General features: G+C 43.4%; 1 protein-coding gene across 2 annotated transcripts in view; it reads right to left on the minus strand.

The window, feature by feature from the left end:
* HOMER2 (homer scaffold protein 2) overlaps nt 1-19216 on the minus strand; it is a 63362-nt gene extending 44146 nt beyond the window's left edge. Inside the window, exon 1 of one of the 2 annotated variants that reach the window (XM_030456726.1) lies at nt 19051-19216. In XM_030456726.1, coding sequence (XP_030312586.1) covers nt 19051-19148 — 98 coding nt within the window. In that variant the 5' untranslated portion in view covers nt 19149-19216. The remainder of the gene's footprint in view (nt 1-19050) is intronic. The other variant, XM_030456727.1, reaches the window with a different exon arrangement.
* Nucleotides 19217-19480: the final 264 nt, after the last annotated feature.

Below are 19480 nucleotides of genomic sequence, written 5' to 3' on the forward strand. Positions count from 1 at the left end.
GGTTAATATACAACCATGCCAATATTACAAGTTTGTGTATAGCTGCAAGCCATGTGTTTTATATTACTCTTCCTAATCAATCCAAATGAGCTCTCACCTAGGAAAAGCTGGAATTATTTAACTCAAAAGTTATTTGTTCATCATTCAAATCATGACTATAACCAGTGATTTAAATCACTTCAGAGCTAATGAGTCTTTCTTGACTGGCAGCCAGCACCATAAGGGCTGTGGGATATTGGGATGGAGCTGTGTCACAGCCAGCTGACACTTGGGAAAGACCTAGACCATGGACCTCATCCCCACTTAGGTTCATTTCAATGTGGAAAGTGTCCATTGCTGGACAGAGCACTGACCGAGCAGTGAACAGAACAAAGCAGCTCCTTTACTTGTTGTAGGATCTGGAATATCAAAGATATTTGTGACAGGAGCTCTGCTACTCCACCAGAGGCAATGCCACTATTTGCACATGTTGCTAAAACTGTTATTAACAGATCACAGACTACTCACCATAAAGAGGATTCCTAGTTTACAGGACAGCATTACTTGAGCTCTTCCCACACTAATCCCAGTCAGTTGGCACTGACTCGTTTACCAATTGGAATAAACACATTTTTTTAAAAGAGTAAAAGAATATGTCCTCACATAGCTGCCATTTGGCAGAGGATGCACATGCCTGCAGACAGTGTGTCAGCCTAGAGTTTTTGGAACATGATGCTTCCTGCTACAGGCCAGTGCCATGCACACACTGAGCTTTATACTACCTGACAGCGCCAGCAGATCTGCAGTGTTTTGCTGTAACGAGTATTAGATTATGAGGATCTTTCAAGAAAGAAGAACAGTAGGTACAAATGCAAAATCCTACATTGTGAGGTACCCTCATGCCTGGTCGTGACACAATAGATTTTATTTGATAAATGTAACGTGATAAACTTGGTATCAATGATTGTTTGGATTGAGCTTTGCTGCTACTGCCTTACAGTATAACAAAAAGCTAATCCTTTATGTACATACACAAAAAGTGTAAGTTGTAGAGCCACTTGTATTTATTTTAGACAACTCAAAAATAAGCAATGTTGCTAGTAGTGTTGTTACTATTTTTACACATCTCTTCCACCTGACATCTGCCCTCTCCTCCTTTGGGAAAGCAGAACAGTAACAATGCCAGGTCCCAAAGCCACCAAGCATTGTGCTGCTGGCATCTTAAAAATGCACACAGAGCTACAAAGGCAAAGAGCACCTTAGCAAAGCATACGTGTGCTTTTGGTCCCAGAGAAAACTGAATTAATACATCCTGTATCTTTCAAAGTGGCAAGCTCACCAGTCACTCCTTTGTGACCCCAGAAATCACCAAATGTCCCCCTGACCAGCAGCAGTGCTGGCACCAATGGTCCCTGTGCCTCAGGGTGTGCAGCTGCCCTGCCAGGCTGCTGCTGCTGTGCCTTTCCAGATTTTCCTGTTCCATGATGGCCCCTGAGTTCATGGATGGAGATTTTTTTTTCTCCTATTTGAAATACTCGATTAAAGTCCAGTCAAGTAGCGATGCCTAAAAATTACCTGTGAAAATATTATTTCATCTACCTATAACACAACTCACTTGTTGATAAATGCACACCTAAAACTTTAAAACAACCAACACCTCTCCTCGAAGCACCAAAAGCCCAGGCAGACCTCTGGGGAAGGACACAACTGCTGTGGGGAGAAGTTACAGTTCATATGTGGCAATTAACACACCAGTTATACACAGGATTAACCTTTGCTCTGTGCAGAAAAGAGCTCACTATCCTCCAGCCTGTTCACTCTACATACCAAAGGCTTCTGATATCTTGGATCAAGTCTTTTCAGAAAGCAGAAAACCACAGAAATTAGCTTCTTAATGATCACCAAGGATGAAGTTGGAGGACCTCTCCTTGCCTCGTCACACAAAGCCCAGTCAGGACAAGTGCATCCCCCTCACCACAAACAAAGCAAATTCAGCTCTCTCAGTCCAGCTTCCTGAGATACTGTAACTTCAGCATCCACCACTGCCAGCCCCCAGTTGATGGCTGGGGACAGGAACCAGCAGCTGAGTCCAAGCAGCACAAGAAATGTGCAGAGCTGGGGTGAGGTGAAGACTCAACCTCACACTTTACAGATGTGCAGGCAGTCCACTCCCTGCCCAAAGTGGCATCTGCTGATTTGTCCATGTCACCCAGATCTCAGGAAGGCTGGGGCATTGCTGCCAATGCACACAGCCACCAGAAGGGAAGAAGGGTGGGAAACCAGTAGCATCAAGCCAGCAGGTGGGTAATGGCTCCATTTTACACCTGAGGAAACAGCGGTGGGAGCGAGATGGCATCTCGGGATAACAGCCAGTAGCAAGCCTGGAAATAAAATTAAATTGCCTAATTTCCTCTCTGGAGCTTTGCTGTCGCTATCATTGCAGGGCAGTTTTATCCCAGATCTTCTACTCAGGTAAGTTTTTTATTATGTGAATTTAAAAGGCCAAATATTCACCACTCAACAAGAGACTGTTATAAAAATTAACAGACTTTACAGACCAAAGAGAAGCCACTAGTGGTTTTATCAACTGATCCTACATGATGTGGAGACAGGTGGGAGAGGATGCCAGCCCTGCAAACCACCCACCTGCAGCCCAGCACCAGTAGCTGGATGCTGGTCTGCCCAGCACACCTCAGCCAGCCGCTCTCCACAGATCTGGGCAGCTCCTGTTTGTCCTGGAATGTGAAAAGCTCTCCTTGCACAGGTATTTCCATAGCAAAAATTACTTGGAAGGATGAAGAAGCAATCCTGAGCAGTACAGGGCAGGAAGGGTGAGCACAGAGAGAAAAAGGAGGCCTTAGGATCTGCTGTGCACTAGGGATGGGAGCTCTGGCCCAGAGCGACAGGCAGGTGATAACTGCACTTCTTGCTCTTCTTTTTTCTCTGTCAGTAAAAACAGCAAGCAGGCACCTCTCAAAATGCTTTTGTCAGTACTCTGCTAGCCAAGCCCCATGCTCCTGGGTGATGCTTTGCTGCAGGGTGGAACTGTGGGTACTTGGAAGGTATGGGGAATAAATCCTGAAAGAAACAGACTTGTAACACAGAAATTACACCTTTCCTAAAATAGAGAAAACAAGAAAGTGAAATAGTTATTTTTAAAATATAACTTATACAAAGTCTTTCATTTCAGTCTTTTAGTTGCTGAAGTTCCTATTTTGTAGACAGATCAATCTCCTCAATGTGAGGTTGAAAAGTGCTGAATGTGGCAGAGGCACTGATCAAGGGCAAGGTCGTGCAACTGGTTCAAATAACCACAGTCATGATTCTCTGGTGTCCATTTTATACTAGATTTGATATAAACACATCATCAGAAATATGTGAAATTCATGCAAAATATCCATCTTTTTAGCTCTTTTCTTTTACAGGATTTATGATTTCAACAGACAATGTCATTAGCAGAAATGCTTCTTGCATTTGTGGGAAACATGGTAGTTCCAGTCACTTAGACAAAAAAATAAATTAAGAAATAAAACTAGCTAGCTAATTTTCTGCTAAAAGCACAGATGTTAATTAAACTAATTTTTGATATGCGGCTGAGTTAAGTCCAAAAGAATAAATCTTCAAGACAAAAGCTCTCAGTATGAAAACCATTGTAACATCTGTGAAATCTCACAATACCATTATGCCTTTATGAAGTGAATACACAAATTAAAAGGCTTAACGTGGGCAGTGAAAAACTCACACTATTTTTGGGCTATCTCCAGATGGCCATTAACCTTCCAAGATGCTGTGAACAAACACTCGTGCACAAGCAGCAGGAACTGAGTGGACCCTGAAACTAATCCCCCATAGGTAAGGTTATTCTTTGAGAAAAAAAAAAAAAGTTGAGTCATGTATGTGTGAAAGTGGTTGTATTACTCTGATTATTTCTGAGATTTTTTTCTGAGAAGACATTGAGAGGATCCATAGATTTGCATCCTAGGTAATGTCTACATGGCCTCTCACTTGCATAGGAATAAATTCAAACCCTATTAAACTGGAAAAAAAAAAAAAAAAAAAAAAAAAAAAGCCCACTTGTACTCTTTATCTTCAGGACCTGTCCTACACTTGGTGACAAATGAGGCTGCATCAGCACATAAACAGACCCCCAAAGCCTTCCTCTCTCTCTACATCAGTCAAAAGTTGCATCCTCCAGGTTTGCCCCAGCTCCACTAGTAGAGTTACTGCTTTTAGCACAGCTCCCTCTGTGACACAATGTTTGTGTTGCAATACTTCAGCAAGAGATTGCCATTGTAAATCTGGCAGTAGGGAGCACAAGTCTGTAGGAGAGGGAGTTGTCCTCCCACAGTGCCTTGCCCGGTGCCAGCAGCCTCCACCCAGACACAAACCCAGGAAAATCCAGGTTTGGGACAAGTCCACAGGCTCAGGCTCACAGACTGGTGTGCCTGCCCCAAAACATACCTGTGCAGCTCCTGTTAGGAAGCACAAAACACTGGCATGCAACAGACTTGTATTTTAGATGTTGGGGCTGGAAAGCTCTTGTCGAGCCCCTCTGCCACTCTGCAGGAAGGCTCGAGCAGGGAGGACCCCCAGAAACTCATTATGGTGGGGTGTGGGGGGCTGAGCCAGCCCAGGGATACCCCAGATGTGGAAAACATTCAGCTAACCCTCCACAGGGCACACACCAGCTTCAGCTGCTGTCAGAGCAGCTCAACTGGAATCCCATGGAACTACAGCTCTTTGCACCGAGAATTTTCTCATGCACAGGTAAAACACCATGGAGGGGTTGGTTGGTTGGTTGTTTTTACAAAGGAGAAATAAGGAGCCAGTGTGCAGATGTGAACTGTGCCAAGTTCCTCTAGTACTATCCAAAAAAAAGAAGAGGTCTCGTTCCCCAGGGCCCTCACCTGACCTACAGGTGCTGCCCAGGAGACCCCAGCCTTGCTGGGGGAGCCCCAGTCACTCCTGCGGAGCCCTGGGTACCTTCTCATCCCACATCAGCCACCATCTACATCCAGGGAGACAAATTATCAAAGAGTAGAAAACAGTGTAAACACACTGTTGAAGTACAAGAGTAATCTGTTTTGCATTTGTAAACCAGTGGGAGAAATCCTTTAGTGTGATAGTGGAGTCTTTATTATTATTATTATTATTATTATTATTATTTTTAATCCTTTGCACTGTCTTCTGTGTGGTAGAAGGCTGAGGACACTTAGAGGTTGTGAGTGCTATTTGGTATTTGTTTAAAAAATGAAGATGTTAAATGTCAGAATGATCAAAATACATTGTACCTACAAACCTAAGCTTGAAGTGAAAAACCACGTGTATGTTTGCGCACATAAAACCCACTGTCTCCACCACGGCAGCATCTTTATGTTTAGGACTTTTTCTCCTCATGCTACAGGAATTTTGCATGGCAGATGAGGTTATCTTTGCACAAAGGAATCTGAAAAGTTGATTCTAATCAGTAGCATAATCAAAGCCTCACTATTGCAAAATAATATGATTCAACATTCCATTATTTCAAATGCCACATAACTAAAGCAGATCCTTGGAGGGGAGTACTTTTGTGCACTAATCCATGCATGTAATTATCGATATGCTTTCCAGTGCCCTATTCAAATGCTCTCCCCTGAGGCTTTTCTTCCACTTAGACGAGGGGAAAAAAAAAAAAAAAAAAAAAAAGACAATCAGTTCAGTTTAAAGAACAAGTTGTATAACTCTTTTTGATCTGCTGCCTACAGGATCAAATAAGGAATTCTACCAACCACAGTATCAGGAGAAAATGATAGGGCTTTGCTTGCCCCAGTGGCCACCACCACATGTAGGCAGCACAGGCAGGGCAGGGCACACACCTTGTGCAGGTACAGCCTGTGACTGTGGACACTGCCAGAGCACCTGGGCTAATAAAACACTCAGGTCTGACTACTTTATTAGACAGCAAGAAAAAGGGTGCCAACAGCTGTCTTAATACAAAGAGGCATGCCTTCAATGACACTTAAGCATGTAAAAATTTAAAGCAATTAAAAAATAAGTGATTTACTCTGTAAGAGATTAGAGTGATGCAAACCAATGCCTGCAGTGGGGTTTTGGTTCATCCATCAACTTGCCCTTGCTGAGAACAGCACTGAGCTGGCAACAGCACTGCCGTGTTTATGCAGATTTGCTGCTAACAGCTTCCTTCTAAAGCAAACCATCTAGAAGACAAAAATCAACGAATGCAGTCATGAACAACAGACAGTAAAACACAGCAAAGAGAGGTTCCAGTGCATCCCCCATGCTCCCAGCCAGGAGCCCTGCAGCTGCTGCTGAGAGAGGAGATGGACACAAACAAGCATGGCTAAAGCCAGCATCATTCCCCACTCAATTCAGTTTAAATTAGACTATCTGGAAGAAAGCAGATTCCCATTTTCTGGCAATTCTAATAGAATCAACAGCCAAAATATTTCAGTTGCTGCTGGCAAAAAGTTCTATAAGGAACTGGAGGACACAGCTCTTGAAAGTAATGTATTTAGTAGCAGCCAATAAGATCACTGAATGACACATTTCTTCTGCTTTAAGTTAAAAATACAAAGGAAATTTCAAACATTTAGAAGCTAACGTTATTCACTTTAATCTTTAAAAAGATAACACCATCTGTTGCCATCAGATTTATAGTACAGATCTCAGATATGCACATTTATTTGTTAGTATAAAAGGCTGTCAGTAACACCAGCACAAAAGTGAAGATTCTCTGGTAATCTCCAGAGTTTCTGAGAGAAAAACTACCAAATCTGAAAAATGTGAACAACAGGTTATACATGGAAAACAAAATATCTAGAAACCAAAAACCCCACTACTCCCTTCCCCACAAAACCCCAAGCCAGTAAACACAAAACCAAACCCCTACAATCTGTTAACTCCATGATAAAAGCAAGTGCATTTGGAGGTAGAACGGGGAGAAATTTATCCCAGAAATTTCTGAACCTCAACAGCCACCTGTTCCTGGTCCCCAGAGTCTTGCTCCCTTGGCACTTTTGATTTCTGCACACCAGTGCCTCCAGCTCCGTGGGTTCTGAGAGGTACAGGTTGTACAAGGTGTGGGCTATGAGGGGGATACAATTTCAAGTTTCAGCATTCTTCATGTGATGCAGGTTCCATAACTGCAGGCTATGATGCAAATAACACACACACAGACACAAAAGTGACATTCATGTCAGCAGAAGCTAACAATTTAGTGTGTGCTGGATGAAAAATTGTAGAATAAACAAAACAGCACAGGTTCTTATTATAAACTTATTACTCAAGATGTGTTTGTGTAATTTGTAATACCAAATAAAAAGTTCAAGTTGCTTTTTGTACCTGCATTAGCCAGTACAAATCTAACTCAAGTCTTAAGGAGGCTAACAGCCTGTACAGCCATGCAAGGACACCCACCAGGGGTTAGATCTGCAGGAGCAGTCAAAAGTCAGACATTTTATAGTGGCTGATCAATGGTGATTTTAAAATAAAAGGCCTTGACTTTATTTCAAAAAATTATTCACTCTGCTGAAGAGCATCTTCTCAATTTTCTCCTTGGAAGAATAAAATCTTACCTGTGTGATGCTAATGATCACATTTCTCACATTTCACTTTTTGTGCCTTGGCAGTTAATACAACAGGAGAGGATTTTATAATAATTTTTCCCCTGTGACACCCTGTTCTGCTGGTACATCTTGATTGAAAGACTGCAAGTAAATCTGGCTTCGTCTTGCAAAATTAAGGTCTACTAGATAGAAAAATCCAATTAGTGCTACAAAAATGAAGCCATAACATTTCCTCAGTCTCATTCACACCAATATAGACCTCTTTTTTTTTTTTTTTGTTTCTGCCAAGGGTGAAGGACACAACTGAACGATGCAGGTATTTTCCATCTCTTTTACATATTGATTGTAATAAGGCCAGACAGGTAGGCCTATACTAGTGCTGATTCTGTCAGCAGCCAAAGTTGCCAGGACTGTGAATATTGTCACTTATAGATTGATAAATGGACTACATGGACTAATTGTTTTTCAGCATCTCTGGACAGATGGCAAATCTTACAGCCATATGGTGATTATTTCCACTACACTGAGAGTATATTAACACTTACCAAAATGTTTAAAGTGATGAGATGATCTAAAATAATTTTTCCATCAACTGGGATAAAAAAGATGGGCTTGGATAGGCTGGCACAACAGGGCTGGGCTCTCTCCCAGGATTCCTGCTCAGTGCAGGGTCAAGGGCCTGCGGGTATCACAGTTATTGATGAAATGGGCTGTGTACTGGGTCCTCAGCTGTAGTATGGCAATGCTGTGATAGCCAGGGGATAACATGCCTCATTTTAGTTATTCTGCACTGCCCTTATTAAGTTGCCACTGTTTGACATTTGATACACTGGCTGCCCTCTGAGCTGGCAGCACCCATACATGTACTTTCTTTTCCTGGTATTTTTTTCTAAACCCTTCTCCATTATCTGGTTGAAAGCACATTGAAGTTATTTTCCTGTTTTTAGAGGTAGCCACGTACCCAGCCCAGCCCCATGCAAATGCAGTGGAGGACTGCCCACACCATGGCCAGTGGGGTCTCTGGAGTTGCACTATATAAGCACTGAGTGCATTTAGCTGTCCCCATCTCTGCTCCCAAAAGGGGAAACAACTGGGAGAGAACTATGCCCCAGCAACCCTGTGGAACAAAACAAACCAGCTGGATGGCAACCAGAGGGTTTATCCTGCTCATTGCTGACCGGATAAGCCATTGCTAAGTTCTGCAGTGCTACTTCAGCACAGAGCCAGGAGCTCATCATATTTACCAACTGCAAACAAAGCACTGAGTGGGTAACACGTCAGACTGACACACACCCCAGATGACACAACCTGCTTAGCTGCCTCCTTTAATGACACTTTTACTGTGGGGCTTTGAAGCTTTTATGAGATTTATGCAGCAGTGAATTCACCTTTCAAAACAATGGATGGGTATGTGCAGACCTGATCCTCCTCTGCTCTAAGTTACTGGATTATACAAAACAAATATGAGAAAATCAGGTCAATTAATTCTTGATGGACTTTTATGCTAGAATAATAAGCCATATTACACAACTCAAATATTTTTTTTTTGCTTCATTTTCAAAAAATTCTGAACATATATTTGTTTTAAACTAGAATTAAGAATCATGTCTTGTATTACATACTAATGTGTTTTGAGTGCTCTGTCATGGTAAGAAAGTCCTTGTTACTGGAGGCAGATGCCTTCCTTCCTGGGAGAGAAAAAGTTAATGCACCAGTTTCCCCTATTTGCCAGAAGTAAATTATAACAAGTCAAGAGCTTGAAATTGTACTCTTCAGAGTCCCTGTGATCTAAAATTAGTGCCTGGTGTTAGTATGCAGAATGGATCAAGTACCCAGCCTCTGAGGACAAGGTGCCAATTGGTGAGAAATTCTTACTATGCTTTTTGCACATTCACACTTTAACACCTTAAGAATGAAATCGATTTGACTTGTAAAGCCTCTATTACAGATCTCTCTAAACAGTTTTCTTTTAGCAAGCTTTACTACTGCTGAAAGGCAGAAAATGTCCTTTTCTCCCTAAACAACCCAGACTAGCCCAATGGTTTTCCATGTGCCTCCCCAGCCAAGGCTTTGACCCAGGCTTGAAGGTGCTGTCACCCCAGGCACTCAGGCTGTCCCCCTGCCAGGAGAAGGAGTGCCAAAAGGAGATGTAAAAAGGAAAGAAAGTGAGGAAGAATAACTTGCGTCCATGTTTAACTCATGGAAATCCATTATTTTAAAGTGCAGTGCTGAACCATCCCAAATTATACCCAGAAGTCCTGTGTCTATTTTCTCTTCTGGCCGATAATTCTGAGGTCATCCTGTAAAGCAGCTGATGAGCATAAACTCTTTCCAGTACAACCTCATGTCACTTATGCTAATATAAGTTAACTGAAGGTTGTTGCAAACCAGTGCAATGTTACTCTGGTAGGAGAAGCCTTCTGGAGTCACACAGGATTGCTCCATCTCTTAAGGACAAGGAAGCAGCTCATAGGACAGGCAGGATAGACCAGATAGGGAACACAAAGTGGATTAGATATTTTGATTCTGTTCCAGGATCTAAGCTTAAAATATAAAAACTTTGGCAACTTCTCCTCTGTAGAATTTTAAATGCTAATTTCTAACTCAATGGAGAGAAATTCTTGCAAAGATCTGAACAACACACATGCAGGATTACTGCTCTGAGACTGAAAAATCCCAACAGATTTTCCCTGTAGAAGGACAAGCAGGTAACCACAACTGCAGGAGAAGTGGTTATCCAGGCTTCACAGGGAGCTCAATCCAGATGAAGAAGGAAGCTCTCTCCACAGCCCTCTGTGAAACCACAGACTTTGCAGAGAACTCTGGGAGGAAAAGCAGGGTGAGAGAGATTCTTGAGAGCATCAGGCTGCATGCAACCAACGTTCTCCATAATATTAAATTTTGAAGGTCTCAAAAAAAAAAAAAAAAAAAAATTAAAAATCTGATACTCAGAACTTGCTGTCCAGGGAATGCCTTTGAAGATCACATAGAAACTTTAAAGACATGGTTTGTCCTTTCTTTCAGAAGACAAAATGGAATTTCACATTATGCCCAAACACCCATTACCCTGCCCCAAAGCACAGAGACAGCTGGAAGAGGCACACAGGGAAAGAAAAGCTCTCTGAGGAAACACAGTCTCATGCACACTTTTGGATCTGCCTGCAAGGAGACAGGCAGCCTCAACATCAACCCCAAATGACTCTGAATTGAACAGCTCCCTTTCTGGCATGTGGGATCTGACCCTTGCTCCACAGCTATTGTGTTTCATTGGAACTGAGATTAGATCTCCAAGCTTTTAATTGAATTCCCTTGAATTTGGGTGGGTGTAGTGAAGTGTCAAATCCCTGCTCTCCATCAAGTCAGTTGCTATTAGTCTTGAGAAGAACCATAAACCAAATGAGGCTCTCTTTTTCTGTATTAGCATTTTTAGATCCCTTAAATACATGTTTATAAAGATCACCTCTATAAACAATGGGCAACATACAATCACTGATCTCCTATAATGGACTACATAAGTGATAAACATCTGTCCAACACAAAATAAAATAATGAGCAAAAGAGAGAGATGTCAACCACTTGTGTGCTGTAAAATTTTAGGCAATTAAATCTCCTTTTTTGTTTCTCAAAAGAATAAGTTTATCCCTATTGCAGCTGGAGGAAAGAATATTATGACAGTCATTGAATTAGATGTGTAAATAGGCAGAGTCCAGAGCTGTATCCTCCCTGCATACCCAAGGGCAATGGTTGTGCCTTGGGTCAACGTTGTGCCCATGAGCATCTCAGGCTGCCCGGAGATGGGAAGAAACAGGGAAGAGTATTTCACCTCTGGGGCTACCAGGATTTTGGACTACATGAATGTATAAGAGGTAGGGGCTTTACCTGGAGGGGCAAGGCTCAGGTATATCCCGGACAGAGACAGGGTGATGTCAATGCAGAGACAAGGGGACAACCATGCTGTTGCTGTCTTTGCACTTGTGTCTGAACAACCTACAGAACAAAGCTCCTACCTCATCTTTAGACATGACCATCTCCAAAATAAACATTAAGATGTCAGATTCTTCCCACATTTCCCCATGTCCTCCGAGCAGCTCAGAGCCCCCAGGTGGCCTCGAGTGTTTGGTGACATTTTGCACATCTCCTCTCAAAGCATTCCTCCCATATTTCTTGTTTTCAAATGCTCTCATTGACAGTTTTCAATATCAGAAAACAGATCACATGTTCCCACTTAAACAACTGCAGGGAGACATTTTAGATGTGTGCAACAGATTTATAGTGGGAAGGCAGAATACAAAAGCCCAATAAAACCAGGGAATGACACAAAGGCAACAACAAAGTGTTGCTGTTACAGATTACAGAGCAGCTCACCAAAAGCAAAGAACTTGAGTCACTCACTGCAATGCAGTTAATATGGAGAAACAGTGTTCAGCTTGAAGTACAATGTTTTCAAAAGGAAAAGCCTGGCTGAATTCTGCCAGCTCTGGCTACACTATCTGTCCTTCTTCTGGGGATAAAACAACCAGTAAGGAATATTGAAAGAGATGTTCACACCTCCACATAATAAAATTACTATTTCTCTTCAAATCTATGCACAATTTTATATTTTTTCCCTCACCAAAATAGTGTTCCATACTTGACAAGGATCTAATGCAAAGCATTAAGGGGAGGCAAAAAATTATTTACACAGGAAGTACTCATACACATCATTTCACAGTCCACAAGGGAAGATCCTCAGTACAACCAGAAGTAGCTTTAGGAAAAAGTATCTTATAAGCTGGCTACATATTTTTAGACATATTCCAAAGAGGCCTTTGCTGTCTTGCTGCACTGATGTACTAAACCTGGCCTGGTAACAATGCAGTTGCAGGATTTCTACTATTATAATGCAAATACTAATAGGGAACAACACCCAGCTGCTTCTAAGGGCTCTCTGGGGCCCCATAAAGTGCAGGCAGAAGAGTGCAACTTAAACAGAAAATTTCTTTTTGAACTGCAGCTGGGTTCGAGTTTCTAAATCCTGTAGGCTGCAGTGAAACTTCCAGATGGGAAGAAAACTGTCACTTCAGAAATTCTTACAATCTTGCATTTTGATAAGCCACGACAAATAAATAAAACCAGACCAGTGTGTGGGGGAGGCAGGAAAGGAGGCTGCATTGCTACTGGAGGGAACAGGCTTTGCACAGTCACCAGCAGCCGCTTCTGCTCGCACCTCCATTGCCAGGCCCTCTCTCCCCTGTGTCAAATTTGCTCTCTCTTCTCCACGATAAAGCCACAGTTGTTTTGCAGCTAAAGCTCCCAGTCCTGCCAACCTTCAACATGAAGCCCGCAAATCCTAAAACACCTACACAGCAGAGCCTCCTGCTCCCCTCTGAGTCATGAAGCAGGCTGTCCCGCTTGCTGATGTCATCCAGCAATATCCATTTTTTAGACAAATCCTAAAACGCCTCGAGCACCAATTATTTAAAACATTATCTTCATTTTAATCCTGACCTCAGTGGCAAAATTACCATTACGAAGCATTTCCAAGTGATGCAAGAGGGCCCAATAGCCTCTAATAGTTGCTACGTCAATGAGGAGTAAGCAGCCAGCTCCTCGTGTCACACATGAGCTAAGCAGAGCATCCAAGGCAGCAGCAGCAGGCAGATTTCTCTCTTACAAACAGGCAGAGAGCAGCTCGGATGTGTCATCAAAAATATAATCAAAGATCAACTGCATCATCCAATCTCATCTTGTACATTTTGCATGAGTACATATTACACAACCCCTACTTTCACAGTTTCTAACCTGTGCAGGGTGCTGTGTGGCTCTGGCTCAGCAGTAACCTTCCCTGATGCTAATGGTCTATTCCCTGCCTAATTGCTCTTGCCATTAAAAGTGCCTCTTCTCTGCTCAAGCTTAAACGCTTCCTGTCTCCCTTTGAAGGCAGTGCCCTTGTCACCTTCCAAGATTTAATAACAGGATTGTCAGCTATTTCCAGTGTACAGCCACATTATCAGAGAAACAAAGTTGAAATATGTTCCCCTCAGCACATTTACATCCTAAGGAGTTAGGACCAAAACACAGTATAAAGGAGTCACAGGCTGTATTTGCAGTACATAAAAAGCACAAATGCAATGGACAGCACTCAAGGGGAAAGCAGGCAGAGTTTTGACCATGTAGCAACCTTTGGGACTGAGGACCTTCCCACTCTGCACACACCCAAAGTCAACAGGAAAACCAACAGCTGAATCAAAATGCTTCCGTGTCCTTATAATACCTGTTCATGGGTGAGGCTATTTCTTGTAGGCACTGCATTCACAGAGCCAAATGAATGAATGAAATGAATAAACACTACAGAAAGCCTGGGTGCAAAACCAGGCTGATGCCCTTGCTCTTGGGTTCTCAGCAAACTCCTTGCTCCTCTCTGCCAGTTTCCATCGTGCAGGGAATGCATCTGAACAGTTTAAGACACTGTCAAATCTTGAACCAGTTACAACTATTTTCAGCTAGAAGGAACTAACATAAAATTCTTTTTAACATTTCAAATTATGCTTTTATCAGGAGATTTACCATCTTTCAGCTGGAAAGAGGGGCTTGAAGGACATCCAAACTTTTGGCAGGGTATTTTATTTATAAGCTTTTTCTCAAGTGATAATCAAATTAACAGTGGCAATTAATTAGGTTAGTAGCTGAAAGCAAGTTAACTCTTAGCACTGGTTTCTTTCTGTTCACTCTTTCTGCAGCATTGCGTATATGAGCAGAAGCTGGATGTTGGGCTGGCACATTTTCCTTAACCCACTGTGCCTTTCATGCCAATCATTCCTTCACCATTTCTTTCTGCTACTCTTTTATTACTTGTTTTGCAATTTCTCCCAAACCCATGCTTTCCTTGGATTTTATTCATGAAGGAGATTTTTTTCCCCATGTTCAGTTATGTGCACCTGCAGTGTTGCAAATTCCTCATTATTGTCTGAGAGGTGACAAGGGATCTCACTTGATGGCAGACTTGGGTGGAACACTCCAACATTATAGGTTTGCTCACTCACCTGAACGCAGCCACACCAAAATCCTAAACATTCGCAAACACTTCAGACCTTCTTAGCAAATACCTATAACAGGTTTAATACATACTGTTGAGGTCAGCTGAGTTTTTGCAACCATTTCAGTGAACTCAACATACTTTTCCAGAACTTAAAGTTCACTGGACCTGATTTTTTTTTTTTTTTGTACAGACACCCCTATCTGCACCCAGAGATTCTGAATTCTCCAAGTCAGAGCAGCAGCCATTTATACCCACTCTGCAAAATGGGAACAGGTACATAAGGAAGCAAGGCTGTGAAGAATCAAACATCCCCAGCCAGCAGCTTCAAAAATCGAGATTAACAGCATCTATTAAATCTCAGTTCCTTTCCTTGAACAACAACACCAGATGGACAATGTCCAATATAATCTGCCCCCGAGCTATGCTAGGAACTGAATTAATCTGCTGACCTTAAAAACTCAAAAAAGAGTCCCAGATCTCCAAGTATCAACTTGGCTGCATTTAAGTATACATCTGTCCCAGCCCCACTCTGAGGGACACCAGATTTGCAGTGGAAGTTGGGTGCTGTTGTCTGCCTGCTGCTCCCAGGATGACCCTTCCCTCATGGATGGATGGCTTGACCAAACTTTGGAGGAAACCGGTGTGAGACTCACATGGATTTCAGTGGGAGCTGGATGATGGTCAAGGTGAATTTCCCCTACAACACACTTTTCCCTGCTATGGAGCTTCTTAGACAAAGCTTATCACCATGGTATCTAAAGTGCTGCTGGCTCCCAGAAATGCCAGCTTAAACATTGTCCAGAACTAATGTCTTCCTATAGCACTGCCTTCATCATCTCTTCTGCATCCTTCACCACTTTCTTTCCTCATCCGCCCGTTTGTTTGCCTTTTCCTCCCCAAACTAAGCTGTATGTTGGCCAATGGACTTTAGTACTGCTAGCAGCAGAAGGGAAGAGTGCACAGCAGAATTTCCTGGTGCTCTTAAATGTCACTGGATAATAAAAACATTACATTTGATTACTCTCAGAAATATAGGCTCCCAACTGCACCTTTTCATGAAAATGTTACAAGAGAGGTTTAGACTTATTCATGAGTCCAGTCTCCTTAACATAAGGTGACTTGATTGCTTGATCCAGACTAGGACACACATCTTTTCCCACCTTCCTGGAAGAAGATGTGGGCTCAAAGCCTACATGAGGGAGGCTGGGGTGGATCCAGCAAGACAGGGCTATTTACCACATAAGCCTCTGGGACAAGCAGCTCAGAGAAGCCATATCCTATCAGCCAAAAGAAACGTGTAGTATGAGCTAGTTCATCATTATCCCATGTAGCACGTGTTTTACACTGTTATAAAGCTTTCTGCAATAATTTCTAACACTCAGAAGCCTGATTTTCTTATGATTTATTAAACAGATTTAAAACTCAACTTTATTGCTAACGGGTATTTAAATTAGTTGCATTTTAATCCAACAGATAATATTAAAAACAGTTTCAGCAGTGATTTACAGGTCTAATCCAAATTGGATACCTGTCACATGCCTCAAAACAAGCAGTAGTTTGTAAAGGGCAGATAAGGAAACACAAAGATACTTAAGAAATGAAAACAGTAAAAGAACATAAGCACAAATGAAGTAGCTATCCAATATCTCTTTAAATCATCTCATTACTAAACCTGAAGCATCTTTATTACTAGACAGTTAACTTAGACTGCTTAAACTGAGGTCAAATTGAATCAGGCCACGGTTATTAGATTAGTAGGTACAGATTATTAGAATCAGAGCCATGGACAAATGAGCCACATTGTTGGTGTGTTAGCCCTTGGCTTGCAGCACCAAGAGACAAATCAGGTGGTATTTTCTGAAAAAAATGTCTACATCTGGAAATGTGTTATACTGGGGTTTTCAAATAGATCAAGTTTAAACTCTGAGACTGAGGTAGCAAAAATAATCAGATATGCTGGGTAGAAGAAAGTGGTGATTTAGGAAAAGATTTGTTGCCTTTACAGTAAACATTTGTCCAGTGAGATCCTTAACAGTGGTTAGACCAAAAGACAATTGTTTTCAGCCAGCAGAAACCTTTGCATTAACTTCAATGCTTGCTGAAGCAGCTTTATTTTTCCTGGACACCTTTATTTAAAACATTATCTTCACATTCCCAGAGTTACCAGCATTATTATTTTTTTTTAATGTAAATCACTTTTGCAAAACTTGACACTACCTTGCTGTTTAATAAGCTGAACTAAAACAACAGTTTAAACAGCTCAGTTTACAGCTAATAAGCAATTAAAATAGCTTTGCTGAGCTGGAGTAGATATATCAGGTTTCATAGCACCATCAGTCACTGCCAAAGCCATAGGCAGCATGTAAATGAACTATTAGCAATGGTCACTCCCAGGGAAAAAAAAATAATTAAGAGCTACAAGTCAAGTTATTGTCACAATTTCTCCGAGAACATGCCCCATAAATGACACCAAAAAATGCCTAGGAGGGAAATCCCACTGGAATGCCTGAGACAAAATACATTTTATCAAGTAAGGGTGAGCTTTGTGCTCTGTTCACAACAAGCTTCACTAAGACAGATGAGTACATAGCTGTACATAGCTGCCCATTGCACAGAAGGAGAAGCTAAAGCACACACAGGTGAAGGATTTGCCAGCAGAGATGGAACAAGGAGGAACCTGGGGCTTTGCTCCCATGCCATGTGTGCTGCAATAGCACCATCACAAACGTGCTTCCAAGTTCTTCACATCAGAAAGTTAAATGGCAAGATAATGACATGAGGAACCTGAAAAAAAACCCCAAAAAGCAACCCACAACCCACCTCATCTGCACTCTGTACTGGATGTACGAGCATGTACAACCCACGCCAAAACCCTGGGAATGAATGATACAGGGAGCCTGATCTCACGTGCACCGGTGTAAGACTGAAATAACTTACTTGGATTTAAACGCATTAAGTCAGGATATTGAACCTGTACAAGCCTGCATGACCCAGCACAGACATGAGCACAACGAGAGCACTCAAAAGCCTTCAAGTCCTTCACAGCTTGAACAGCTCTGGTGGCAGTGCAGGACCACACCGAGCCCAGATCTACAACAGACTTACAGAAGGGGGTGGGGGACGACTGCAACTCATTTCCACTCATTTCCCTCCAAGCCACAGCTAAACTTCTCAGCTGAACTGATCTAGCAGTATGGAAACAGTTAAAAATGACAACACAAAATATTTGTCTTTTGAGACACCCAGGTAAAAATGATGGAGGCAAGTTTCCCATGGATGGGTGTTTCTTTAGCACCCTGGACTCAGCAGGGCAGCTGCTCCAGCCAGGTTTAGGTGCTTCTTTCTCCAATCTCCAATCCCCCTTTCTCCAATTCTGTTTTATTTTCCAAGGGAAATGTACATTATTAGCAAACAGATGAGCCCCTTGTAATCCTGAAGTGAAACAAGAAGATACTCACTTAGATCTTATTTCTCCCTCTGCCTCTGTACTTCTGATTAGTACTCCTAGGTATCAAATTCAGACACATGCATAGCATTTTAATTCATTATTTATGCATATGGTCTCGAATTCTATCACTTTGACAATAATAAACAAATTAATAGTGGGATTTAGCATAGCTGGAAGCAGCATGAGGAAGCTCAGAAACTGGAGAACGATTCCTTACCACAGGGAGGTGAGGAGGTGCAAGGAAAAGGTGTAACAGAACATAATAGGATAAAAATAAAGTAAATTAAACGTGTGGGTTTGGAATCCCCCAAGACATTCTGGTCGAGAGAATCTCAACCTATATATAGTTCAAGCCACAAGCACAACGTTAACCTCTGTTTCCTGATACTTGGCTCACAAACTGCTCTAATGCCAGCATTTGGCTTTTGTCCACTCGTTAAAGTTAGAGGACAGGAAAAACGCAGTTACGATTTTTAGAACGATCAAGATGAATTCTCCAAAAGACCATCACATGTGATCAGAGACTTCTGGCGTGTTAAAAGAAAAAAGAAATAAATCAAGGGCGGAGGGAACATTTACACAAATTAGCGAACAACTGGCACAGTTCAGGCAAGTTTATTGTGTGCCTCCAGCAGCCGAGAGCTCTCGCTGAACCAGAGCACGAAACATCTGACAATGAACTCGCTTCCCAGACCGGCGCGCACACCCCGCAGCTTCCCGGCGAGGGACCGGACCCCCCAACCCCGCATCAGCTCGCCCGGCCGCGACACCCCCAGCTCCTCTCAGCTTATTCCAGAGGGGATTATGCCACCGGTAACGTGCCGGGAGATGGTTTTCCCCCGATGCACGCCCGCTCCCCCGGTGGCTCGGTCGGGAGCCTCCCCTCCCGATCGGGCGGTAAGCGATTAACCCCGCTATCAAACACCGGGTTTGGGGAGCGCTCCCGGGGCAGCCGGGCGCACCTGCGGCTGGGCCGGGGCGGGACGCGGATCCCACACGAGGGTCGGTGCCCACGCGTGGCCCGGGGCCGGCGGACTCACCCCATGTCTCGGCACCTTTCGGCGGTGGCGGCGGCACCACCCCCGGGCGGCTCCCCGCGTTCGGCGGCCAGCGGCGGCCGCGTCCCCACTTCGCACATGCGGCCGGCTGGCTGCGGCTGCACGGCGGCGGCTCCGGCGGCTCCTGCTGCTGCTGCTGCTGCTCCTCCTCCTCCCGCCGCCCCCCTCCCCCCTTACATAACCTCCCTCCCTCCCGGGCGGCGGCACCGAGCAGCTCCCGCCGTACTCGCCGACCTGCCAGGCGGCAGCGCGGAGGCGGTGGAGCGGGGCGGGGCTGCGGGGCGAGCCCCAGGGGTCCGCCCCCGGGTCCCCTCCCCTCCCTTCCCCGCCCCAACTGTCGCCCTGCGGGGGTTTGTGCCCCTGGTTGAGGAACGAGACCCGGAGGGAGGTTTCAGGATCTCGAACCCAAATG

The sequence above is a fragment of the Calypte anna genome, chromosome 10 (assembly GCF_003957555.1).
Source record: "Calypte anna isolate BGI_N300 chromosome 10, bCalAnn1_v1.p, whole genome shotgun sequence".
NCBI classification, from domain to species: domain Eukaryota; kingdom Metazoa; phylum Chordata; class Aves; order Apodiformes; family Trochilidae; genus Calypte; species Calypte anna.